Source organism: Bombus bifarius, unplaced genomic scaffold (assembly GCF_011952205.1).
Source record: "Bombus bifarius isolate JDL3187 unplaced genomic scaffold, Bbif_JDL3187 scf7180000009201, whole genome shotgun sequence".
Taxonomy (NCBI): Eukaryota; Metazoa; Arthropoda; class Insecta; order Hymenoptera; family Apidae; genus Bombus; species Bombus bifarius.
Window position 1 is genome coordinate 1,388,546 of NW_022884966.1, and position 26,858 is coordinate 1,415,403.

Genomic DNA, 26,858 nt, shown 5'->3' on the forward strand with positions numbered 1-26,858 from the left:
GTCGGGATTTGAACCCGGGTCCCGAACGTTCGCAACTTAAGGCGCTAACAACTGCGCTGCCGTTGTCCGGTACTAGTTAGTGTCGAGTGCCGCCACAGTAGTCTTCTAGTTTGATCAGATGAATAATATTATATATATCGATAATAAGCGAACAGGGTTCGGGGCGAAGGTAACGCGCGGACGGAGAGCTCTGGAGAAAAGGGGAAGTGCGAAGAGAAAAAGGAGAAGGAAATACAAAGTGACACGAAGAAGGGAAAATAAAGGGTGGGAATACGAGGAGAAAGTGAAAGAAAAGCGAAAAGAAGTCTGGAACGAGAGAGAGGTACGAATTAGAAAACTAGAGGAGAAGAGGTTAGAAAGACAAAAGCGCGGCAAATAAAGTAAGGCAGGGAAACAAAAGATGGCGTTAAACAGAGGAAGACCAAGGAATAAGCGAACAACTTTATCGATAGCATCATTGACATACTAGAAAATTAATAGTTATCCTGAGTTCGTGACTACACATATCTCATGCGAGTCGTGATCTCTTAACCGTGAGATAAAACGTAATGTAGCACATAGACTGTTACGAAACTCGAGCATCTGCAGTTTTGTTCTTTCAACAATTATTATACCCTATCATATTTTTAAACTGTTTTCCCATACTCTATAAAAATGAATTTTTTCATTATCCTTACCGATGACAACAAGTGGTGGAAAAGATCGAAATTAACTCGAAGAAAAGAATTAAGTTAAGAAGAAATGAAATTAATAATTATACGCAAGTTTTGCTTTTGAAATAATTTCTCCGACTAACGATTGCAATCTTAAAGTGTAATTTATTGTAAATTTTACTAAATAGAAATAAGAAAGCAATTTCGTTTGAGATAAAGAGTCGTAATAATTATTCAAATGTATGGAGCATGTCGCTAAATAAAAAGATGCTGACGAGAACTGTTCATTGTACCAGATTCGGAAAGAATTACCGCATTCTAGTGAAACTAGGAAGTAAACGAACAGACGCAGTATTGTCAGGAGTAAGATAGCCTTGTTGTAAAAAGATGTTTCTATTCGAGTTTTCATTGTTGTTTATACATACAGCGGCTCGCGAAAGTAGAGATGGTGTACACTATTTTTCATAACTGATTTTCGTAGCTGATATCCAGACGAGCTCAAATCCAGATCTATGATACTATAACCTTCAAACGATTTTGAGTTCAAGAATCTTCAGTTCATTGATTCATCGGAGCATTAACGTCTGAATTTTGATTTAAGAATTTTAAAGTTCGACACGAGTTCGTAGCGTTTTGAAAATTTCCAAGTATCAGCTAGAAGAATATATAATAGAAAAATGGAGGTACCTGTTTAAAAATTTTAATTAATTTAAATCTTTCGTAGGAATCGCTTCGAACGTTTCAATGTCACGGAAAGGTCAAATACCTTGATCTTTTTCTATATCATTCAGGTTCTTTCAAATATTTCAGCGGTTCTAGATAAACCAGACTCACTGTATATGTATCGCATTGAATTTTCCATAAGAATCTAATAGATATCTAATTAAATACTTGCATAACTATGGAAATAGAAATAATTAGTCCTATCGTAAATGGAAATTGCTAAAGTTTCCATAATTTACACGCCAATTAAACGTTCATGTTGTGTTTCTAGCTTCACGTTATAATAGTTGTAACGTGTTACAACAGTTGCACAATTATGCAATCTTAGTGTAAGCTTAATGCAAAAAGATAAGGTTCGTATTTATATGGACTTTAAATATCACTTTGAATATCAGTGTATTTGTTTATTGTTGCCTATTACTTATGTTTTATTCTTTGTAATATAAACATGGTATAAAAAATGTGTAGCGGAAACAGTGAAAGTAGAAGAAAACACTTAAAAAGACGTTAATTATGTCTTTGTTAAATGAATAAAATATATGCTAGATGTATATGTCTGTATTTTAACTAATATAGTAAGTACAGTTATATTTTCTCCAGTCAACTTTGCAATATTTACAATTAATGGAATTTCTAAAATTTTATTCCAAGACCACATTTATAATTTTAGTTTATTCGCGTGCAATCATTTTGATTATATATTTAAAAACATGTCTTACGCAAATGACGAAGACAAGCTATAGTCTAATTTCTCATTCCTAGATTTCTCTTCCCTTCTCTAAGACATCAAGTTCGTTCACCTATGTACGATCTCATTTTAGACCTACACAGACTTAACATCAGCTTGCTATGGACACAAACACGTTTTCAAATCCTGATACATGACGAATAATTTATGGAATATTAAATTTGACCTTTCTCCTCGTTATTATTAACTGTATCAGTTAACTGTATATATTTTCAATTAAATATTCTTAAAACTATTATCGATGATCTTTTGAGCTTTTTCTGATAAAAGGGAGCCGATTCAAGATAAAACGAAAATAAAGAAATTTGAGGCTTTGATATTATATTTACAAATTGATCAGAATATTCCTCCAGTTAGACTAATTTCTATACACGTGTAGATTTAGGGCAATCTAAGCGGCGGGGTGTACAGTGATTGTCAAATTCAATGAAACAGTCCATCATCTAACGTAGAAGTAGTTCATGCTCTTACATATTGAATGTTAATATTTTTACTAAAATATTTTATTGATTATAAAATTAAATTGTATTCTTATAATATTTTATATTCTAATTTAAATCTAAAACAGTGGACCAAACAATACAAAAAATATTATAAAATTTGTACGTACATACATGTAGTGAAAACAAATATTTTGAAATTGAGTAATTGTTCAGGTAGTGAACTGTAGTTAGCTGGTACTAGCCTGGCAAGGGTACAGGGGGTTTGTACGAGTGGGGGTAGAATTTGATCACGACCTTGTTTTAAGTTTTAACATGTAGAATTTTTATTGCACACGAACACGGGATAACATGTGATGGAAGAATGCGTACATTTACAGATGACGAATATAGATGATGTTGTTGGATAAAAATATAAAATACAACGATAATGTGCGACGAGACGAGAAGTCCCTTCAACGCGGAACGGAAGAGTCGATCGCGGACCGATACAACACGGAAAATCCAACGGAATTGCTCGTGATGCGAAATTATTCGCGGAACATTTTGTCTTTGTTACGTTTTAGATTTCGTTTTCGGGTTTTTCAAGAAAAACGTACGTGGCTACCTCGATACTTTTCCGTAGACAATTAAAAATACATCGAATGGTATATAAAAAGATTTATATTTCCAGTTAAAGGAACGAAGGTCTCCTTGAATCTCGAAATAGCGTCCGTTAAATAACGTCTGTGACCATCGCAAGATGCGTCCTTCTCGAAACAAGGTAATTTTTATATGAAATACTTTCTCGAATAATGTATAATTTAGGAGATATTTACGTGGATCGATTGAAACGAGGCACCCGGTATGTCTTAATTTCCAAAGAGTATATTTCTAGGATATTGCAAATCATGTAAAAAGCATTCGTTTCATTACAAAGTTTAGTGTAATCACCATACAAATACGTCATTGCGCTTTGCGCTAGAAAGGATTTAGTTCGCTGATGCGTGACGGTACGTTTGTATAAGTAAATCACGATTTCAATGTAAATGTCAGCGATCGGAACTAAAAAGTATTCGTGATAAAAGATTATTGACGTAATAGACCGCTGTGAGGCAACAAAAAGTAGAAGCAGTTTGGGGGAAGCTTCGGGCAATGAATTATAATATTCGTATTCTAAAAGTTATCCGACAGTAAAAGATCAAAAAGTAATAGGAAAAGTTTGTATTCTTCAGTTACTCGTGTTTATCTTGAAATATTCGGCGAAACTCAAAATTTTAATAATTAATCTTCAAAATAATGAAAAATGTTACACAATCGATACATTTCATTTTTACATGTACTTTTACAATATACAGGGTGGTTGGTAACTGGTGGTACGAGCGGAAAGGGGGTGATTCTTTGCGAAAAAGAAGTCGAAAATATAGAATAAACATTTTTTTTTTTAATTTTTCCATCGAGACAACGATCTACAGTGAGATCCGTTATAACGAGACGCGATAAAGTGCACGCGTACCGAGCCAAAATTTAAAGTCGATTTTCTCGAGAACAAAGCCTCGAACGAAAAATTTGTATTCTATATTTTCGACTTCTTTTTTCGCGTAGAATCATCCCCTTTCCGCTTGTACCACCAGTTACCAACCACCCTGTATATATAATTTTTTCAAATAAAAATGTACATCAAACGAGAGAAAGTAGCCAAATGATTTTCAGATAGCTGAGTTTATTAACGTATGATATTTTACAATCTTTGCGTCAGCGTGATAAGTTTGGTAAAACTTATTGGTTTGGAATCAAATTATCTGCCAGCGAAATACCATTTGTCTTATATTATATTAATTAATTAATTGTTTGTCTTAATATTATATTCAGTAGCAACATTAGAGAATCGTTAAATTTTCACTGAACTGAAAATTTTCGCTTCGATCTTTGAATTGCTTTGACTTTTTGAACAAAGTCTCGTGCATTTTCTTCTCCATAGTATAGAAAGAGCGAAGATGGATCTTTCGTTGGACATTTTATAAAATCTGAAAAACTCTCGAGGATTTAATCTTTGCATTCACGATGTTTCCAATTTTAAAAACAATTTTATCGTATTTCTTGGACACGTTTGATTTTGTAGAATTTTCCAGGAAAGATCCATCTTCCTCCATCCTCCTACTACGTTTTTTTTGGTACGAAAGCATCCTCGAAAAAAATGAACTCGGAGAGGTGAGAGCAGGAGCTTCGTCTTTGCTGCCAAGTGTCTGTAAACGATAAACTATCATAAGATGGAAATAATTTTTAAAAATATCTAGAGCGGCGCCACTTTTACTCATTCGTATTTATTTCGATATTCGCATTATAAATTTTTAATGTAAATGTAACGTAAAGTAAACGTGGATAATGTAAATATAAAGTAAATGTTCTGTGAGAGATAAAGCTATTGAGAATCACAAATCGGCATCAATTTTGAATAATTTAAAAAAGAAGGCTCGCGTAATTGTAATTAGCATTGCTTTCATTTGTAAAACAGCCTTATAAAAATAAGTTGTAGTAAAATAAGTTAATTATTTCCCCTACTTTGTTGATACATTGTTTTACGTATGTCGATGTTAAAAGATATTAATTCTATGCTCGCTATTTGACTCAAAACATTATAGTTCAGCATAAACTCACTTATATCTAATTAATCGATATAATATTTATATGTTTATAAATTTCTCCGAAGTTGTTATTCCGTTAGCTTCCTCTTGAACCATGCGAGCATCTACAAACAAAGAAAAATATAACGTTATTGTATGATTTTTGAAAGAATGCAAAGAATACAAAGAACGCAGTTAGAACGCACGTACGTATAACGTAAACAGAATACTACGACTAATTCTTACATTACGTTACAAGAAGTCTATAAATTTCTCATATTTACAAACATATACTCCTGGTTTATATGTCTTTAACACGTTCGTCACCACGTCGCACTTATCTATGTGACGGGTATACTTCCGTGGGGGCCCCGTCACAAAGTATGGGTGACGCTCTTCTTGTTCGAGTTAATTAAATATACGATATTATATATAGGATATACAACATAAAAATATAAAAAACACATTATACCATACTTTGTATTAATTTATATTCTGCATAATATATTACATTATTCTATATCGCGTGGTATTTGTTAAAACGTTCCAAACACATTTGGGCTGATTTTCGGCACTTCGAACGATAGTCGTAGACTCCGTCATCGCTACTCTCCTCGCTTTCAAATATATTTTCTCGCTGTTTACTGAACATTTTGAGGATGAAAAAATCACCGATGTACGTCTCACAAGTATGCTTCTCGACTAAATGGAAGATCCGAGATATCTGCCATGAGATCCCTCGGAATACTCTAGCTGGCAAGCCTATCGCTTTCTCCATTTCAGAACTAAATAATCTTTTCTTTGCGATGAATCGAAGGCGATAAACAATGAATGCCCGCTTGTCTCTCTATTTACGTTCTGCGTACCGGCGGTCGGATTTGGGCCCCGCAGGAAACTTAGCCGAATCACGCTGAGCGACGAACGTGTAACAGAGGACATATGGGTGATCTCCACCAATTTCCTGGAACTCGTGGAGCTCGGGGAATGTCTCTGCGTCTACCATCCGCATCGATGCAATTCAACCCGATATCGAATCGTCGAAATAAGAAAAATGTAATTCTTTTTAGTTTTTATTATTCAGTTAGGAGATGGGTTTGGTCGGAATAACGAAACTCGTACGATCAAGATGATACGAAAGCTGCGACTATACTCGACCAACAATGTTTAGCCAGACGAAAGAAATATGTATTATATCTAGGAGTAAGAAATTGCCTGACTCTACTACTCTGTACCTATCCTGTCTCGCTCGACTACCTACTTTTCACTCTTACCCTTGATGCACGCAAGGCAGAGCGAGCAGGAGTCGGATAATGTGGGTCAGTTCTCGGAAAGTCACCTCTCCGGACACATGGCCAAGCACTTTCCCGATTGGCGGCCATTCATCCGGACATTACTGTACAGCATACGTATATACGCTCGTTTACGAAAGTATTTGAACACTTACCATAGAAAACAGAAACGTGTACATTATGCGTGTTACATGAAACGTTTTAAAGTTTCATGAGCACTGTAATAAGAGACACGACTCGTCGTTGTCGTGATTATATTGGTAAACTTTGGGAACAGGCTGCAAATGTATATAAAAATTGCGAGATATTTATCGCAAACATACGTTTAGCAAGAAAAGTAGTATACAGAATGCATGGCCACCTTAAACATATAGTAAATGTTAAAGATGACCCTACTGAATATCCAGGCTTATTAGCACAATGGATAGTTCAAGTTTTCATTCTTTTGACGATCTCTGGGAGATATACAGGGTGGTTGGTAACTGGTGGTACAAGCGGAAAAAGAAGTCGAAAATGTAGAATAAGAAATATAGAATCAAAATTTATAGAATAAAAAAAACGTCAATCGAGACAACGATCTACAGTGAGATCCGTTATAACGAGACGCGATAAAGTGCACGCGTACCGAGCCAAAATTCAAAATCGATTTTCTCGAAAACAAAGCCTCGAACGAAAAATGTTTATTCTATATTTTCGACTTCTTTTTTCGCGTAGAATCACCCCCTTTCCGCTTGTACCACCAGTTACCAACCACCCTGTATACTTGCCCCAAATATCTTGTAACATCCACATATATTTTCAGATTTATTTCTAATCGATTCAGATTTGTGCATTAATACAATCACGATAATCGGCTCTCATAACGGTGTTAATGAAATTTCAAAATCTACTACGCCGTAAATACGCGGATATACAGAGCATTGTATCATAGAGCATGTTGCCCTTCGTGAACCCGCTTCAAAAATGATGCGAAAGATTCGTACGAGCATTCGATATTCGAAAAGTCTGTGAAATTCTTTGACACGACTACTGCAAGCTCGCATACAGACCATTTTGAACACCTTTTACGAATAGATATGAAACAACTGCGACCATCGAAACACAGAACTGGCTATAACTTCGATAGAAGGTCAGATAGTTCGCGCGAACTTTTTTCATCGTTTTCGTGCCTCCTGTCCTTTGCTGAATTACGATCGGGATTGCCACTGTCACTGCCATATAGCGATATAATGTTATTTGTATTTGTGTGACGTGACGCGAGCTTACTTTACGATCGCATCGAGAGTGACGGCGAGTAGGAGCGAGAGTGCGGGTTACCTCTCCTCGCGTAAAGGACCCTCCAGCGACTCTTATGATACACCCTATATAAGTGCTGTACTTTCGAATATTTTCTCTGTATATACGTACGCGATAGTAGTTTAGGATTTCTTATTACGAGCTAGAATTAAACGTAAATCGCGCAATATCTGGAGACCAGTATCGTGCCTAGGAAGAAGACGCCTTCAGTTACCTTTTCATGATCCTCATCCTGCGAATGTTTTCCAGTCGCCTTTTGTTCCTACTGGCGTTGGCTTTCGCCTCGTTAGCGGCGGCATTTGCTTTAGCAGCTGCTCGATTCGTGTTGGCGAGTTCCTGTTTAGCGGCTCTCAGCTGATTCGACAGTTCCTCGACCCGTCGTTTCGCCGCGTCCACCAATTCTTCCTTGTCTCGTAAAGTTTTTTGAGCTCCATTCGCAGCAGCCTGGGCATTGGCCGCGTTCGCCTTAGCCGTTTGTACTGCGTGCGTCAGCGTCTTTAACTGCGTCGGATCAAAGTAAGCTAGCTTCTTTAATCAGGCTGCCCCGTTCTCATTTTTACGGCACGTTGAAAGTATTTCTTAGTCATCCCGGATAGAGAAGTCGGAGGATCGTAAGACTGTGCGCCATTTGCAATAAGGATACAACGACTGGTGTACGCACGTAGGTAGAAAACTAAGTTACTTCGGAGAAGAGAGAGGCTGGGCGTAAGTACACGCGTATATACATACGTTTACGCGTGTACGTAGAACATGTTGCTAAATACGTTGCATTCGCGTTATAAAATACATACGTCGCGCTCTTTACGATCCTTTTCAAATATTCAACAGCATTTTCGAGAAAATGATCCAGTCGAATAAATTACCGTAAATAAATCGAATTAAAATTATACGAAAGGATCTTTCTCCGTGAATGTACCTTCTATGATTTACTGCGTTTCAACGTAACGTAAATAGACTTGCGTTCTATACGACCTGTGTATACCTATTCCGTTTCGCTTAAGGTTTTTTCCGATTTAATCGTACTTTTTTCATATCGTTCTGGCATTGTAAATAAGAATATAGAAAGTAAAACTATCTATTTGCTCGGATTCCAATTTACCAAGATATTTCTCAAGCGTATTAAATTCAAGTATATCACCTGATCTTGCGACTGACGCGCTGCTTGTAAAGCTGCGTTAACATTAGCCTGTTCCTGTTCCAAGGATGAGGATTCCTCTTGAACAACCGATTGCGCTTCTCTCACTTCTTCTTGTAACTGATCCACTACGACTTTCTTGCCTGTGAGCGCTTCCTCCGCTGCTTTTGCAGCCTGTACCGCTTTTTCAGCGAGTTGTGTCTTTACCTGTGTATTACAATACGTTTGTATACATGTTCTAATTCCGATTCTAGCAAATAACGAAACGACGACAGAATCAAACTCGCGCTATTTTTCCATTGGTTCCCGGTGCCGCAGTAATGCACGCCTAGGAAACGTTACAGACTACGTGTAACACAATTACTTTCACAGATGTTATTTTTAGTTGTTATGTGGGAATTATAGTTGAGCGATTTCGTAGAAAACGCGAGTTCACTCACACGGCCAGTATGTTTTCGCAAGAGAGAATAATGCGAACGTTCATAGAATATGCGCATCCCACGTGTGAGAAACAAATCTGACGTAATTGGATTCGTTAGAGACGAGATTCGATTCGAGGCTTGGCGCAATATAGATCTTCATTTTACGTCTAACGAGATGCTGTTTCAAGAAACACGGAAAAAGGTAATGAAAACTTGACAAATGGATCGCGCTTGTTCTCTGAAATAAAACAAATTATCGCATATTCGGTTGTCGCACACTTCGAACACTTACCGCGGAATTCTTTTATGAATATACTATGTATTTTTACATTTTTATTAATACAGCTAAAAAAACCAAAGCTACATTGGAATTCGTTTCATCTACCGAATATCACAATGAACATTTTAATTTGAATGTTTCATATGTTCTTGCGCGTTACGTGCGATGCTCTTCGCATTTTGTTTGCAAATCCGCAGTCTGCCAATAAAAGACACGACTATCGCGATTATAATAATAAAATGAATCTAAAAACGCACATCGAAGTTCCATACACATCATAAATAGTCTGAAACATAGGATTGGCGCTAAAGATACTCTCTCGCTTAAATATCGTGGTTCGTTAATTTAACGAATATACCAAGTTCTTTAGTCATTTTAGCGAATCATTTTGTGATCATTTTTTTCTCGCGTATGCTTCCAAAAATTTGTTTCAAGTTGCACCGATACAATCAAGACTGTCGTGTCTCGTTGCATCGTTTACGAGATTTCCGAATGTTTCGTATCGAATACATACGAAAGAGGTCTTTGGCAGAGTTCGAGTATCCGAGCGCTGTAAGCTTTTCAGAAGCTTCGGATATTAAACGACGAATCATCTGCTCGACTAAATGAAATGTAAACGCGTATTTGAAGAAAAGTAAGTACTTGACGAGCGGCTTGCTGACCAGCGATATTCTGCGCTTCCGAAGCAGCCTTAGCTTCCTGTGCAGCTTTCTGCGCGATGTTACTACTTTTCTCCGGAGTTTTCTTCGAATTGTTTGGATTGTTCGGATTGCGTGAACAAGTTGGGTCATCCGCGTAACGAATTTCTCTTTGGTTCTATCGGAGAAATGCGACTGCCATTAATCACCAGCGGTTGCGTTAATTACATGCGAGTGCCGTTAAAAGTCAATCCATCTTTCAGAATAATTTGGAAACGTAATAACGTGCCACGCGTTACTCGTTTGTCGCAAGTTACACACATAACGTTACTTCTATGTACCGTAATATTTCTTGTAAAAAGAGATTTTTCTTATGAATTCCACGTTATTCGTAAATTACACTGTGGCGTATGTAGCGAATAAAAATTACGCGAAATAAATTTATCGGAATATGCGACGCGAAGGTTTTCACCGAAGGTTATTAAATGAATTTTCATTAGAATACAACTGCGCAAAGGAATGGCTGAACCGAGTGTAAGTGTAGTAAGTGACTAATAAAAAGTATCATTAGGCTTACTAAGGCAACTGGAATCTTATGCACCCTTCCACAGTCAAAATATTCGAACGTCAGCAGTACTAAAATATTGCGTTTACTTGGTTAGAAAATAACAGCCAGACGTTCTCGTAACAGTACTCACCGATGTAAAGAACGTAAAAGATGTACATTCTGGAAAGAAAAAATTTAGGCAAATGCCGGATTGTAATTCGTACAAATCATCATATATCAGAGTATAAAATTATTTATTTCGAATTAGTACGACGTGTGAAAGCACATTGACGAGAGAAACGAATGAAACGCGATTGTATCGAAGTATCGGATTTGCATATCGAAGAAGGATGAATAGTTGCAGTAGTAGATGTAGCGTACCTGCGATATATCATCGGATATTCTTCGTTTCACTTTTTAATTATTAAAAGAAACACAGTTATTATCTTCTTTGTAAAAATTACGTAGGCAGAAACTTGAAATGAACCACTTTGGACATTGTAAATTCAATTTGTATAATTCAATAAATACAATTCATTGTATTTCAAATTGAAATAAATGTTCGTTACCAAGGTCGAATATCTTTTACACCTGTGTATACTGGTATAGTGGTTTTCGACTGGTAATTTCAAGCAATTTTTCATCCCTCGCATACTTTTTTTTAAACTCTGTCTTGTTCAAGAAATAAAAAAGTGCCAAAAGAATTTGTTTCAAATCAAGGTAACATGAAAACAACATGATGTAGATGATATTCCAAAAACTTGGACAAAGTACAATTATCGAGCGTATATCGAGTACGGTTAGCCCACCTAATTTTTGATAACGATATCATAAATAGACCGCCCGATATTCATGCAAATTCATATTTGTATGATCGGAATTAGACACATGGAACCTAATCAGCGACCCTTTTCGTCGTAGACACTATATTTTTGTATAAACGTATTTCGTGTATCTCTGTGCTTGTCAATCTCTCGCGAGTGCATAAATATCCACAGCTTAATTATTAATGTACGATGCTATTTCTTTCTTCCTTTTCGAGTTGTTGTATGTTATATATCTGCTACATATTTGGAATTTAGATTACAACGACTTAAAACGTACCAGTGATATATAGATACGTTACTTATTTTGTAACAAGCTGATTTCAAAATAAAAAGAAAACGCGGTTTACTACAAATTTGAGCTACGTTATTTCTTTAAAGAAAAGTCATTGTGCGCCGTTATTCTCGATATCCTGAACCCCTTCCGTAACTACCGTATTACCATTAGCTCATGGTACAGGCCTATAAGAGCTACGATAACCAAGTAAGTGGTATCAGTTTATAGTTGTTTCTTCGAGCTGCAACAGCAAGGATTCTGTAAACGTTTGACCGTTTGACCAGTCTTGAATTTTGTGAGTACTAAAAGTTTGTTGACAATTTATCATTTATTTACGTTTGTAGTTGTCCAGGTAACGAGAGAAAGTTTCTAATAATTTCACTTTTTCAACATTTCGTTCCTCAGCAAGCATTTCACTCGAACATAAATAGCTTGGGATTAGAATTGATCGAAAAGCTTCCTTTTTCAAACATTTCCTTCAATTATTAACTTGTAGCTATTGCGTGTGCTATTATCCTGCAAATTTAATATATTTTTGAATAATAGTCTTCGACAAGATTTGTATTCGATATGTGATTGTAAAATGATATTACGGTGGATGAAATAATGGGGAAAAATTAGAAAATCGAAAAGTTATTCAAAATTAGTAATTAATTAATTTCGTAGATAAAATGCATTCGACGTACAGATATTCTGTACTCGTCCTCATTTTCTGTAATTCATAAAATATTCTATATATTTTTATACGTATCTTGTGAATAATTTGTAATCTTTGTCCTCGTATTAATCAGCTTTACCACAAATTTTAAAACTATTTTAAAATTTCTTTTACACGGTGTACCTTCGTTTATTCATATGCAGAACTATGTCGCATATCTTCTGAGATTTAGGTCCAATGTAAATTACATTTTGTATACCTCACTATGTATATGCATCCAGAATTTATGTGAAAATAATACTTGATTTAACTGTTTTTAAATATAAACAGTTGGAATAAATGTAAAATAAAGGTAAATATTAAAATATTAAAATACCAAGATTTTACAAAAATTTATTCGAGAAATTTTGTAAATGATGCAAATATCAATTCTCAGAAGTAGACTGCGGCTGTGTATGCTCTTATGGGAAACTTAAAGGTACAACAGCGTACAAATCTCTATTTAGGTTTAATTTTTTTTTCTTTTTTTTTTTTTGTCATTTTGTCGAAAGCACGAATTTGCATAAACTCATCGCATAAGTGACGAAGATAAAAGTGAGGGATACTGTGCGTAGAAAATTATAATTAAGCTTCATTTCAAATGCAGCAGAATCGATTAATTGATATCATTGTTGCGTTGTGTTTCAAACTTGTACCACCGGTATCCATTCCTTGACACATTTTCGCAATTTTTAAACATTCTTGGTAGAATTATTCTCACGGCCACGGATGAGTTGTATAATAACTTAACATTAAGTACACCTTCGATTCTATCTCAAATCTAATACAAATATTTCCATTTAATTAACATAACTATTTAATTATCGTTATATAAATATTTTCCTATGTATTAAAAACCTTTGTTTCTAAAGCTATTACGTTCATTAACGTTTAGTAATCTTCTCTTTCGATTTATTAACAAAACTTTTCCAAAATATTCGTCCTGATATTATTCGCAGTAACTTATTATACCATCTTATCACATCGCTATTGAAAATTTGTAATTTTACTCGTCGAATACATATTTATCAACGATGATAACGTACGGTTAAAAATCTTTTTCCTAATTCGTTAAAAAATAATTTTAACCGCATAAATCTTATCTCTTTTTTCTTACATTTGATGCGGGCGTTTAATAAATATCGCTGCTTTCTTACTATTTACGAGCATCTAGAATGTAAAATTTGAGTATTTTCTCATATCTCATAGAATGTACAACCTGAGTATTTGTAAATATCTAAATGTACTCATAGTACATTTTTTCAGCTTGAACGAACGTCATTCAAAGTTCTTACGATCACATACAGATAAGGTCTGCTTCTCATTGATTTAATTATGCACTTATGCGCATACATACGTACACGCAGTGCTTTTTAGAGCGTAACGGAACTAGACATTCAATTTTGAACCGCCGTGACTTGCAACAGAGTTGCACAAAAAAAAAATGGGACGCACGTCATGAATAAAATTAACGTTAATCCGAAATATCGTAAAAGGATTTCATTGATACATGGTAAAGATTGAATTTACATTGATCATAATTAAAATATAGCGGAGATAAGTTGTCCTTTAAATACATTCTACTGTCGAATGAAATTTTACCATTAGTATACTTACGTCTTATAAAATTAAATAAAATAAAAACTATTAGATAATAAATAGCAAATTAAAATAATACTTTAGTCGTTAGAATTAGGAATTAACGAAGATGTGTAAATAAATTTTACAACTTTTTTTTTACAAAGGAGTTTATTGAGTCCAGAAAATACAGATTTTAAGTACATTATTCACAATAAACATGAATTTTTGTAATGGTATGTTAGGCAAAGGTACCGATACGCGGCGGTACGACGTAGCCATGCTGTATTATGTGTCGGCGCTTTACATTTTTTTGTTGTATGATGCGGTTTTTGGGTTTAAGCCTTTTTTTTTATTTTTTTTCTGTCCTGAAAAACTTGGTCGCAAAACAGGACGTATGTGTAAATAAATCGTGGAGCTAATATGATTACTTGTCGATAAACAGAGCGCAGTTCGTGCTTGCTTCCAAAATTACTCGCTTCTGGAACAAATTGTCCGAAAATTGATGTGATTTTGGCGTATTCGTCATAGCTAACGTTAATTAACACGTGGTTAACGCTATTAAAAATTACAAATTGCAATTTACAGCAATCTCTCTGAGAAAGTTGTTATGTCTGCTTCTGTGGAAACAAATTTGTCCAAATAAGAAATAATTTATTTCTATGTTTTATTTGAACTCTCAGATAACGATTGCTTAAATAATTATTTAAATGAAAATTTATTCAATAACGCCCTCTACATCAAAGGCTAGTCGTTATCGAAACAAACTTTTTAAAATATGTATTCTATTTATTTACTCTATTATTTTATACTAAATGATGTTACTTAAGTAAAGATGTATTTGGAACATAAGTTAAGTTAAGTGGTATTTGTTATTTTATTTGAAATTCAGATATTTGTTATTTGACTTTGTCAGGAAAATAATTTTCCTCCCATCGATGGTATTTACTTCTACTGTAATCTTCATATTCGGATGCTCTATATTTTATTTGTATTATTCTTCGTATTTTCAGTTTTATTCGATTTGTGTCCAATAGATGACTAGCATAGTGCAACAAACGCTCTTAACAAACGCTCCTCTTCCATCATCGAGTGCGTTTAAATCATTGTTTTCTCTTACTACTCCTATCAGTGACTATGCAAGTCAATTATTCGACGAGATGTTTGAATTTCAAGTTGTACTAAGAGCGAATAATTTATAATAATTATATTATTACCATTATTATACAGGGTGGTTGGTAACTGGTGGTACAAGCGGAAAGGGGACGATTCTACGCGAAAAAAGAAGTCGAAAATGTAGAATAAAAATCTTTCGTTCGAGGCTTTGTTTTCGAGAAAATCGACTTTGAATTTTGGCTCGGTACGCGTGCATTTTATCGCGCCTCGTTATAACGGATCTCACTGTAGATCGTTGTCTCGATGGAAGAATTAAAAAAAAAATTTTCATTCTATATTTTCGACTTCTTTTTTCGCGTAGAATCACCCCCTTTATACCACCCTGTATATTATTATATATATATTGTAATAATCTACTTATTGTAATTTATTCGCTCTTAGTACATAGTTATATTCTTACTCTTTACTGATTCTGGCTTTATTGCATAGCAATGGAATAATTATCAATGAAAGTATCAAGCATATATTTACGATGCAGAATATTTGTATGAAACTCGATTTATAAGACCCATGGAAATATATTGATCTAGCAAAAAAGTTACCCTGCATTATGCACTATCGCCGCGGCAAAGCCGTGCTACCAATCTTCTATGACTAATACACGCTAAAATGTGAAAGGCACAAAGGTTTCCAGTGGGAGTGTCCAAAAAAAGGTACATACGCAAGTGTAGCAGCTTTGAACCCGAGACAAATGCACTAGTTTAACCAGCGAAACTCAGTGGCATAGTAGCAGTATTTTTTAAGGGGAAATTAGTTATATTTGTTGTTATTCCCGCGAATAATTTCAACTACACATCGATGAAATTGTAAGAATTATTTTTCGATTAAATATATCTCCTGCCGTGTTTCGTTCTCTGATATGTAGATTGCTTTTTTAATTTTACAAAATCTCCCGGCTATGTCGCATAAAGAAACTAATTAAAAGTACGAAATTGACACGGTAAATGTAAAACATAAATCTTTCTAAATATCGTTAACACGTCGATTGCCACAGTGATCATCGATGAACCAGTTTGCTACATTTTTTTAAACGATTAAAACAAAATACTTCTGTGTCAAAGTTTGAGAGGGTAAATAATTTTCTACGAAGGAGTATTTAAGTTTTATAGGCAGTGTCGTTAATCGAATAGTTACTTTTATAGTACTTCGTATTTTGTAGTATCGTTGACGCTTCGACGTGTTTTCTATCGTCATCTCTACGCAATATTCTGCTGTTGTCAAATTCAGAGATCGGAGAATTGTCACGAGAATTTCCCACCGCTATATTCAATTAATCATACTTTTATATCTAAATCAATGTACGTGGTATAAACGTAACGAATAAATGAGAAAAATAATAGAATAAAATATTTATCTTTTATTATGCAAAATTGTCGAATAATATTCATCGCTTTCACCATAATCTTTTATCATTGTCGATTTGTCATTTTCGGAATTATACACTTTGATTTTATCATACATATAGCAATATGTATTATGTTTATGTATGGAAATAAAATTGTCTTCTTACAGATTAGACCTACGAGAAAACAGATAATTTGAAACCAAGAATGAAGACACTCCTGCTGCTATTCGCGTGCATTTGTTTGGCAGAATGTGGTGCAGGAAGAAAGCACACTCGCGAGCAACAAGCTCAAGGTTACGAATACGAATACGCTCAGGAATCTGCGCTATCTGGCCCCCTAGTAGCTGCAGGTCCACTCGCTCATGGCCGTGGACTGCCTCATCCCGGGTTCAGCGTTGGTGGTCCTTTAGCTAATATCGCGAAAGGCGCGGCAGAACAAGCCCACACGCAGTTAAATAATCAACATTCCGCGGCCGGACAAGCCGCGTTCGTCGCGAAGAACACCTTAGCGCAAGCTGCTTCGCAGTCAGCGGCTACCGCGGCTGCGGCACTCGCTGGCAAACAGATCGTGGTTCAAGGGCTGGAGCAACAATCGAGAGATGCCCACGTAGCGGTAGACGGGGAGAACCTGCAACTGCAACAAGCGGAACGTGCCGCAAACGCAGCGAGGACCACCGCCAAACAAGCGATGCAGCAGTTGCAAGTGGTTACAGCGGCCTTAAACGCGGCACAGGCGACGGCTGACCGCGCAGCGCAAGCTGCCGCGGAATCGGCGGCCGAGTTGGCGGCGCAAACCACCATGCTTGGTCAGGCGAAGGCAAGAGCGGAGTCGGTGGACGAGCAACTCACTGCTGCTCGCCTCGATTACGAAACCACTCAAGCGGCCGCTGAGAAAGCTGCGAGCGCAGCCGCAGCCGCGCAGAATAACGCTGCCGCTGCCGCTGCACACGTTGCCGATGCTGCCGCTGATTCTGCGCTTTTGGCTCACCAGCCGATCAATCCCTCTCCGCTGCCGAAACTTCCTCCACCTCGGCACGGTGCTCCTGCCGTTCTCGATGCAGGTCTTCACGAACCCAGTGCCCTTCTCGCACCTGGCGCGCTCCACCAAGCTGACGCTCTCCGTTCACCTGCTGCGCTTCACCAAGCGGAAGCTCTCCGTCTTTCCTCCGGACTTCATGAAGCTGCCGCGCTCCAGGAAGCCGCTCTTCGCGCGTCCAACCTGCTTCACGAAGCTGGCCCAGCACTTCAATCTCCAAGCGGTCTTCATCGCTCGGAGTTGCTTAGCCTAGCCAATGCTTTACCTACCGATAGTTACGATATTAAAGGTTATCGATACTAGATTCCTTCGGATTGGACATTTTAGACGAATCTAGTACTTGTTACCGTCTTCATTCAGGAATAACGAAATATTATGTTCCATGTGTCAGACTGTGAAATAAAATATTGTTGAAACGTCAGATATCTTCTGCCTGACCTCTTCATCTTTGTCCTTTTAAATCTCTAACTAATTGATTTCCTTTCGTCTGCTTCTCCGCCCCTCCCCCCGAAATAGTACGAAAATATAAATGTTATCAAGTTTTTCGAAATAAAACACGACATAGATTTAAGAATATTGGGCAATAACAATCTCCGTTACTTTATTTCCAAATCTAGAGATGTATAAAACAAGAAATAAAGAATTAACGTAAACTAAAATTTTACTTTCCATACTTTTCCTCCTTCGTGTCTTTTTTGATTTATTATTATAATTTATCTTAAAAACCATAAAAATAGACATTTTTCTCATATTTCGTATAATTTTATTTTTCGACAACTGCAGAATTTCTTCTATAAAAAATAATCTGTAGAAAGTGTGTAAAAATTACTTGTAAACGTGTAACATAAATACGTCGTTATTGTTAATATTCTTAACGATGCAGTCACTTTAATGGCTCGATGGTCAAGTGTACACCACCCTTTGGTATTAATATAAGAGATCCCGGTTCATAATCCAAAGTAGTTGGTGTGTCTGGTGCGAATGTCATTTTATTTTTTAACAAAGCATTTATTACAGCAACCTTTGTTTGTATAAGGCCAAATCTTAATCCTAAAATGTAGAAACAACCTGTTTAGTACCATGATTCGTCAAAAACAAAGTGATTTATTACGATCAAAATTTTTTGATTTATTACTAATTGAAAATATCATTGTCGAGTTACGTTTTAATTTGACGAGATAGAATTTTCTATCGTTATCATAAATTGAGTAGGTATATTTACGTGAGAAAATACTTTGAAAAATATATTTACCAATACATATTCTTGGTCCTTCGCCAAATGGTAAATACGCATAGGGATGTCTAGTTTTTATATTTTCTTCGGAGAATCGTTCTGGATCAAATTTATCCGGGTTTGGGTATATGTTGGCATCTCGGTGAATACCAAAAACGGGTATTGTCACAGCAATTCCTTTAGGTATGACAAATTTTGTTCCCTCCATCGTCGTTTCGTTTGTGCAGATACGGTTTAGGACAGTAACCGGAGGATATTTCCGTAATGTTTCTGAAACGAATCGATAAAAATATAAAATTAATTCAAAATAATCAAATATTCGACAGATTTTCAAAATATGATGCTTTCTATAATTAGTTGATAGATAAAGGTTTTCAATCAATTTTCTATCGAGATTCTACGTTTTTTGTTATATTCTCAATAACAGAGATTTGCATAAAAGTTCACAGTTCAGTTATACAACACCTTAGAAACGTTTTAATGTTTTAAATTTAACGTTGCTTGTCGTTATAGTGCAGTCACATACATACCAGAGATCACTTTATGGAGATAAGTCATTTCGTTCACAGCATCGTATGTCAGATCACCACCGTGCTTCTCCAGCTGTGTTTGAATTTCTTCGCGTACTTTGTTCTGTATATCTTGATGCATCGCTAATTCATACAGGCAGAATGTAACTGTAGTCGAAGATGTTTCAAAACCAGCCAAGTAGAAGACGTAAGCTTGCGCAGCAGCCTCCGTCATTGTCAATTTATTTTCTATTTGTACCACGACAAAATAATAATTTTGTATTATCGTTGTCCTTAATATCGAAATATTTATCAATACGAAAAGTTATTTAAACGAAAGGATAACTACTTGCAAGAGTTGCTGCTTCCGAGTTATCGTCTGCTTCCACGTATCCATTTCTCATTAACTGCATCAATAAATTCAAAAAATCTTTTCGTTCGATGTTATTCGATTCTCTGTATTCCACAGTTTCTTTAAACACGTTTATAAAAAAGTTTGTGACATCTTTGTCGGTATATGGTATGGAAAAGAAATCAAAAACCTGCGGGGCCCATACGATAAGAGCGTTCCAAAGAGGCTTCGGATCAAATATCTTCTTTCCCCAATAGCGAAATTCGTTGTCTGGATTCTCCAAGCTATCGCACGTTATTCCAAATGCTGCTGACATGATAATGTCGACGGCATATCTGAAAAAGCAAGTATTGATTTACAAGCATGCGTTTATGTTCACGAATACAAGTGATCTACTATCTACAAGTCTATTTGTTGTCAAACCATCGGTCGATATATGATACGCGAGAAACACATACCTCGAAAATACGTCTTTTACGTCGATCGTCGATCTTGTCTGTGCCTTTTCTTCCAAATATGTTGCTAAGGTATTTCCAATGTCTTTCATAATCGGAAACATCTGTTTAAGTTTCCCCGCAGTAAAAGTTGGTGTCAATTTTACTCTCAAATTCCTCCACTTTTTTCCAGGTAATTGAAATAAATGTCCGGACAGCGGATCCGTTTTTTCGTTACAAAAAAACCCACGATCGTGGAAATTTGTAAACTGTTTCGCCAGTACGTCTCGAATTAAATCAAGATCGTTTATAATCAAAAATGGTTTGTGAAGCATATATATACCAACAAGAGGATGCTGTTTATATCGATGATAAATATCTCCGAAAAACTCGGCTACGAAATAAAACCTTAATGATAGACACATATACGTAGCTACTCGTAAATTATAAATAATGCGCGTGTTTTTAACGTCTTTTCACATCTCCTTCAAAATGAGACCAACAAATCGTATTAACTGTACAAACTGGGAAACAATCACTGAAAACATCGTGTTCCAGTCGATTGTTACCAAACTGCAATCGATTATATTAAAGTTTACAGACATTGGCTATCCAGAGTCGTTAAATATACTCTTGATACTCTGCTGGGTCAACAACGACTTTTCTTTACCAACAATCTTATTACGTCTATGTGAAAGACGAAGATGAGATGCCGCCACGGTGCATTTCTCAAAAGCCGATAATTTTTAGAAGGTGCAGGCATTGGAGTCGTGTTAACGCTTCGAGCACCGTATGCTCTGATAAACACATAGCCTGAATTGCCGCGTGTAGCAATGGATATTATATCTAACATATTGATAATGGTTTCGTATTATTCGAGCACGTAATGTGAAAACACTTTCATAACATTTCGTTTATAGCATACATTGCCTTTTTTAACTGTTTCATTTAACAGTAGTTGACATTTTTATAGGATACCGCATGAGATATGTCTGTGATATGTATATGATCTCGTTCGATTATTGACCGATCCAAGTTAACTAATATGCAGCTTTTGTACAATTTAATTGTACGAAATCGAAAGAATTAATTGTAAAATACGACTACGATACTAATACGAAACAATTTTCACAGTGATTGTCTTGTCAATTTTCACACTTCTTTAACGATTTGTATTCCAATACGATTTGATATTAATAAAATTCCAGTAAACAACTGTATGCAACTAATAACAACTTTCAAATAAAATGACCTTTTAATTTAAAGGTTAATACCAGCATTTTCTCGATTTGCTGAGTCGAATTTTAGAGTAAAATGATCGACATTAGCTTTATATTTATTCACAGTGATCTTACCTTGTGATCGTTTGCCAATTACAATTGGCATTATATTACCAGTAGGGAAGGTAGGTTCGACATAAAATACTCCTCTTTTCTGCCAAAATTTAAAGATATGTAGTTTGTAATAGATGTACCATCCGGCAATTATAACGCTTGAAATAGCCAAAATATCTGATATTAACCACGTAGCTAATAACATTATGCTTGATTGTCTGTAACGCAAATGCAAACATTAAGTTCAACAAAATCCGAATTTCTTTCATCAGTGTATTATTTATATTCTATCGTGTTTAGAAGATTTAACAAATTCTTTCGATTGCTTCAATATGTTGAAATATATTTATTATATATACAATATTATAACGCGATTTAATTCTAATTAAACAATCTTTTATACAAAGTTATAAATAGATAAATTATTATCTTACAAATAACAATATATACTAAAAACAATACTCAAAAAAAATTCCTAATAAATTCGTTCCAACCTTGTACGTTACTTTCAAGGAAGAATCACACTTTATGACGAATAATGATATAAAACAATTTCTACGTTCGTATCGTTGAACGCCTTACTTTACTCTACCTAGGTGTACGAACTTGTATTAAAAAGGAAGCTGTGTTTCATGTTATATAGAACTTCTAAAGTAATAGTTAACATAAATACATGTTGTACGTATTATATAAGAAATAGAATGTAATGTATCATACATATGATTCAACAATTCTCATCAATTTCTGGTAATTATCTCGATGATGTCACAAACCTAATGCCCCTAATCATATTTTCTAAAATTACGCTTTCCTTTAACAATTTTCACAATCGATATTCATATAGTAGCAATAATGGTAATTTTGTATGAATTTCTAATAGAACTTTACATTTCGTTTCATAGACAATTACACTTACGGGAGTTAGTTAGACATAGACCTAGTTAGCTATTTCCATTGATTGCTATATATACTCACTAAAATATAGTACGGCAATTTTCTAATTTGAACGAAGAATCACAGGCAACACTCATAAAATAAATACCCGTTAAAGAGATGTTTCAACTGAAACCTGGCATCGTGACATCCATGACAATAAGTTAGTAGTAAGACATGCTTTAAAGTTGTCCAGTTACAATTGCATAGAGTCATTATTTACATATTAGTTATACATCAGCTGATTTATTTATAATATACGCGTGTATATCGCATGTATGTACATATATAATTAAATTGAAATGCAGATATATCTAATGTAGAATAAAATTAGTCTTTTATATGAAACAGTTGTAATTATCAACGTTATAAATATTTAACAAAACGCTCGATAATTTATCAACAATATGATACGAATCTCTTGTAAATGCAACGAAAAATGATGTGTCATGACTAAGACGTACGTAAATAATTATAAGTTGGACACATGGTCTGAAAAAAACACTTTCATAAAAAATTAGAATCGTCCGGAAACGATTGCAACAGGTAAACAAGAGAGCCGTAAAATTGCAATTCACTGTATCATATCATAAAATCAGTTTAGGAACGATAATAAAGCGTTGTGTTACATATATTTTTGGAAAATTATTTACGTGAAATTATTTACGCTTAATGTATTATACCGAACCCGTACGCGAAACGTTTCATTATTACTTAAATCCTATTAATATATTATTACTGCTACATTCACTCAAAATTGTGTACGTACATGCGTACGTACGGACAAAAGAAATTTGATAAGTTTAGAAAAGCAGCATGAATTTACAAAATCGATTTTTCTATACATAATATAGATAATGTATGTAATGATATGATGTATGATAATGATACTGTATGTATATAAATAATAATCCTTGCCCTAATTCTTACACTAAAGTTTGAATTTTCGGATATTACCAGTATACCATCTAGACTTGTTGCCTAAATCGTAGTTTATTAATAATAACATTCTGTATCTCTCCTCTTACTTCCAATTTTTCGATTGGAGATAACAATTCCATAAAAGGAAGTAAACTTTTAAAAAACTGAAGATCTGAGTTTTCTTCGCTTTTGTTGCTTATGTCTTTTTTTAATAACTCTAGCCGCTGTTCCTCTAGCTTTAAAAATTCGATATCTACATCCCTCCGCTGCTTTTTGTATTTGTATTTAGATTTTTGTGAACATTTTGAATTTGAGTGAAATCCTGGATCTAAAAATTGGATAGGCGCGGAAGTGGAATGTTCCTGCGTACAATTCAAAGTACTTGCAAAATCATATGTATCTTTGACGTTATCATTAGAAACTTCATCAGGTTGTTCCTCGATATTATCATCGCTAATGAACGAATTATCTGGCAAATTACTTCCACCGCGAGTATGAGCTACATACTCCTTGATGAATCCCATCATTTCGAAATAAGGCCATTTGACCTTACATGGGGTCGTTGCTTTCGAGTCAGATTTCAAAGGGGGAAGCTTCTGTATGTTTTTCCTATAGCTATCTTTTAAATTCTTCCATTTCAGTTTTGCAACAGCTCCTGAAAGCACAAAAATTTGCATTTACTTTTCGAACATCGTATTACATATTTATTATTTTTGCCAATAACAGGTATTTAGCAATTGTGATCAGTCTTTCGTTATTTGGCATTCGTTTTTCGAATAAATCAACCAACTGTATGCACGATCGTATTGAAAACATACAATGTTATATGAGACAAATTTATGTATTTGACCTTGCAGTGACTTTGAAATCTTCTGTGTTAGATATTACCTAAAAGTGACTATTTTGTAAACTATTTTGAAAACGGATTGACTATTTTCAAAACATCAAAAAACTGCGATCTTGTGTTTCGGCAATGCCATACTAGTAGTAGTGTTTATGGAAAATGTCTTTTTGTGTCCTTGTGATGTACGTCGGGTAACGCTAATGCGTATTCTCTATAGTATATCCTGTCTTTTGGCTAAAGATATAGAAACTTCACTGCATAAAGCAATCATTTTCATCAAATGTGTTTGTATATTACAAAAATTTTATCCGAGAAAGAGACAGAGATAGTGATTTAGACTACATTCGAGTAACAACAAAGTTAAATGTAGGAAATGGTAATGATAATCCTGTACCGGATGATGGTAGATGCAGTCTATTTGAATAGAACCGATAGATACTAGTAACTATCGAAATGTTGTAGTATAAGATACAATTTTCAATCTTTTGCTCCTTCGTCTTCTCCACTTCATATTTCTTTACATTTGATTTAAAAATATATACATGTATATTATATGTATTAATTAAGATATCTTATAGGAATTCTTATGTGAGTTTCACAATTATTTGTCTTCAGTGGAACACTTAATTTAGAAGATATCCCTGTCCACTTTATATATCCAATTCGATATATGTATACGAATGAAAGAAAAACTATAAATATTACAATTTATGTCAGTACAGTTGATATCTTTGTACGTGCCTTTTTTCAAAGCTACTCAAAAAAGCTCACGCCTTTTGTACGCCACCATCAATTGTTTATTACCTAGAAAACGAGTCCAGTAAACGCCATCTGCATTTAGACTCGATTACTGTTAGAACCCTTGACCTCGATCGTACAGAAAGTGGCGAGTGGCAGGAACGGTCAAAGGAGTGACGACAAGACGGCAGAAAATAAATCAAACTCATAGACAGACATAGGTTTAATCGCACTGAAATAATTCGTTATATGAAATAAGTCATACACGGCTTAACGCGGCGACGCACTGCCGCTCATTCGCTGTATTGCTTATTTCATATGGCTCGGTGTAGACGAGTAACATTTTATCGTACGACACCGTTGCGCTGCGTTAAAAGAACAGAGAAATAAAGTTCTTCTGTCTCACAAAAGAAGAATACATACACAGGTATTTTCTTGTTGTTCCAACCTGTCCTGCCGCTGCGGCGATTTGCCGCAAACGGCTCGTCTGAAGTCGGCCTTAGTAGTAGTAGCAGTAACAAATGTATAAAACAATTAAAAATGTATATTCTGCATTATTCGCTTTGCATTGAATAGCAAGTCAGAAGACTCGTATATGCAGTCGTAAACGAGATTTTCATAGAAATCATTTATTTAGGTTCGTAAAGTATGATATAAAGATAAACAGATCAGATACAGGCTAGTAGATGTAAACAGATCGCCAAGCGGCAAACGGAACGGTGAACGTTTGGTTATATTTGTAAATGTGTCACAGATTCACACATATGGACAGAATTCAATTCGCTAGTATTGGCAGTTTTTTACGAATATCTAGAAAACTAAATGAGTGCGACATTTTCCTACGAAGAAAAAGTTATTCAAAATGTCGATTTTCACAATATACTTAAGAATCGTCGAAATCGGTTAAGAAATTATTAATCTACAAGTGTATCCATTAATAATTATGTTGCTAATTTAATTACGTAACAATATAAGAATAGAATAAACATTTTACCTGAACAATTACACTGCTTTCCTACATCTTCCCATACCAGGTCTGTGATAGACTTATTTTTATAATCTTTATGATTATCTTGCCATAAAATCGGCCTACATTGCACTTCAGTTATTAAACATTCGATATCAAAATAATTCTTCGTACTCATTATTACTACTTATTTGCTGTTTGGATAGCTACTAAAATAACAAACATAATAGTAGAAGACAGAACGACAAACATTGGTCCCCTCTCTGCCGCTCACTGTTACCGCGTTGTCGCTCATCGTTAGTTGCTGCGTATGGCCTATGTCACATAAATCTGTGGCAGCCTCTCAACCAGCTTCGCAGATTGCCCGCAACGACGCCACTTCACGGTACAGTGCACGGGATTATAGCGACAGTCGATATCTAAAATCTAATACTCTCTCACTACGCGAAACAGCAGAAATCTACCTTAATTTTGCCTGGTCTGCTAAATTACCACCATAAGAAACACTGCATACCTCCAAATTGTCATGTTTAATTTTAATTTAATCGGAAAAATCTCATCGATATGATACAAAAATTCTCACACAAAAAATGTTGCAATTTAAGAAATTATACTATTGTATTGCGAACTATCAAGCTGCCAAATCTCATCGAAAAGAAATTTCAATAGAGATGACCATTCACGTGCTACAAATCTCAACAACTACAATAATCTGCCAAATGTATTCCCAGAAAAATTGTGAAGGAAAGATATGGACCTAATTGGCTCTCTCCCCCTTTTCTTATTTCTTTTTGCTCTTGACATTTCTCCTCCCTTTTCTTCTTTATCATAATATTAGGTCATCCCATAAATTCGTGCCGACTTTTGTGTATACATTCCATGTGT

The 26,858-nt window shown here is 35.2% G+C and overlaps 4 protein-coding genes across 5 annotated transcripts in view; 1 reads left to right on the forward strand and 3 right to left on the reverse strand.

The window, feature by feature from the left end:
• LOC117214545 (antifreeze protein Maxi-like) overlaps positions 1–18,207 on the forward strand; it is a 26,411-nt gene extending 8,204 nt beyond the window's left edge. The window contains exons 1-2 of one of the 2 annotated variants that reach the window (XM_033460729.1): positions 12,103–12,170; positions 16,839–18,207. In XM_033460729.1, coding sequence (XP_033316620.1) covers positions 16,877–18,010 — 1,134 coding nt within the window. In that variant the 5' untranslated portion in view covers positions 12,103–12,170; positions 16,839–16,876 and the 3' untranslated portion in view covers positions 18,011–18,207. Of the gene's footprint in view, positions 1–12,102; positions 12,171–16,838 lie in introns of those variants that run through there. The other variant, XM_033460728.1, reaches the window with a different exon arrangement.
• On the reverse strand, positions 5,230–10,953 carry LOC117214548 (uncharacterized protein CG45076-like). Its single transcript, XM_033460733.1, has 6 exons — positions 10,926–10,953; positions 10,805–10,863; positions 10,232–10,405; positions 8,891–9,094; positions 7,967–8,253; positions 5,230–5,292 (listed from the first exon to the last, which is right to left on the reverse strand). Exons 1-6 carry the CDS (start codon positions 10,951–10,953, stop codon positions 5,265–5,267), a joined length of 780 nt encoding a protein of 259 aa, XP_033316624.1. The 3' UTR covers positions 5,230–5,264.
• Positions 18,208–18,281: 74 nt separating the features above from the next.
• LOC117214544 (cytochrome P450 6a2-like) lies at positions 18,282–22,585 on the reverse strand. Its single transcript, XM_033460726.1, has 7 exons — positions 22,065–22,585; positions 21,592–21,788; positions 20,261–20,630; positions 19,800–20,137; positions 19,472–19,699; positions 18,960–19,211; positions 18,282–18,757 (listed from the first exon to the last, which is right to left on the reverse strand). Exons 2-7 carry the CDS (start codon positions 21,773–21,775, stop codon positions 18,591–18,593), a joined length of 1,539 nt encoding a protein of 512 aa, XP_033316617.1. The 5' UTR covers positions 21,776–21,788; positions 22,065–22,585; the 3' UTR covers positions 18,282–18,590.
• A 552-nt stretch (positions 22,586–23,137) lies between these two features.
• LOC117214547 lies at positions 23,138–26,274 on the reverse strand. The gene is made up of 2 exons (XM_033460732.1): positions 26,001–26,274; positions 23,138–24,079 (listed from the first exon to the last, which is right to left on the reverse strand). Exons 1-2 carry the CDS (start codon positions 26,149–26,151, stop codon positions 23,472–23,474), a joined length of 759 nt encoding a protein of 252 aa, XP_033316623.1. The 5' UTR covers positions 26,152–26,274; the 3' UTR covers positions 23,138–23,471.
• Between the last annotated feature and the right edge of the window lie 584 nt (positions 26,275–26,858).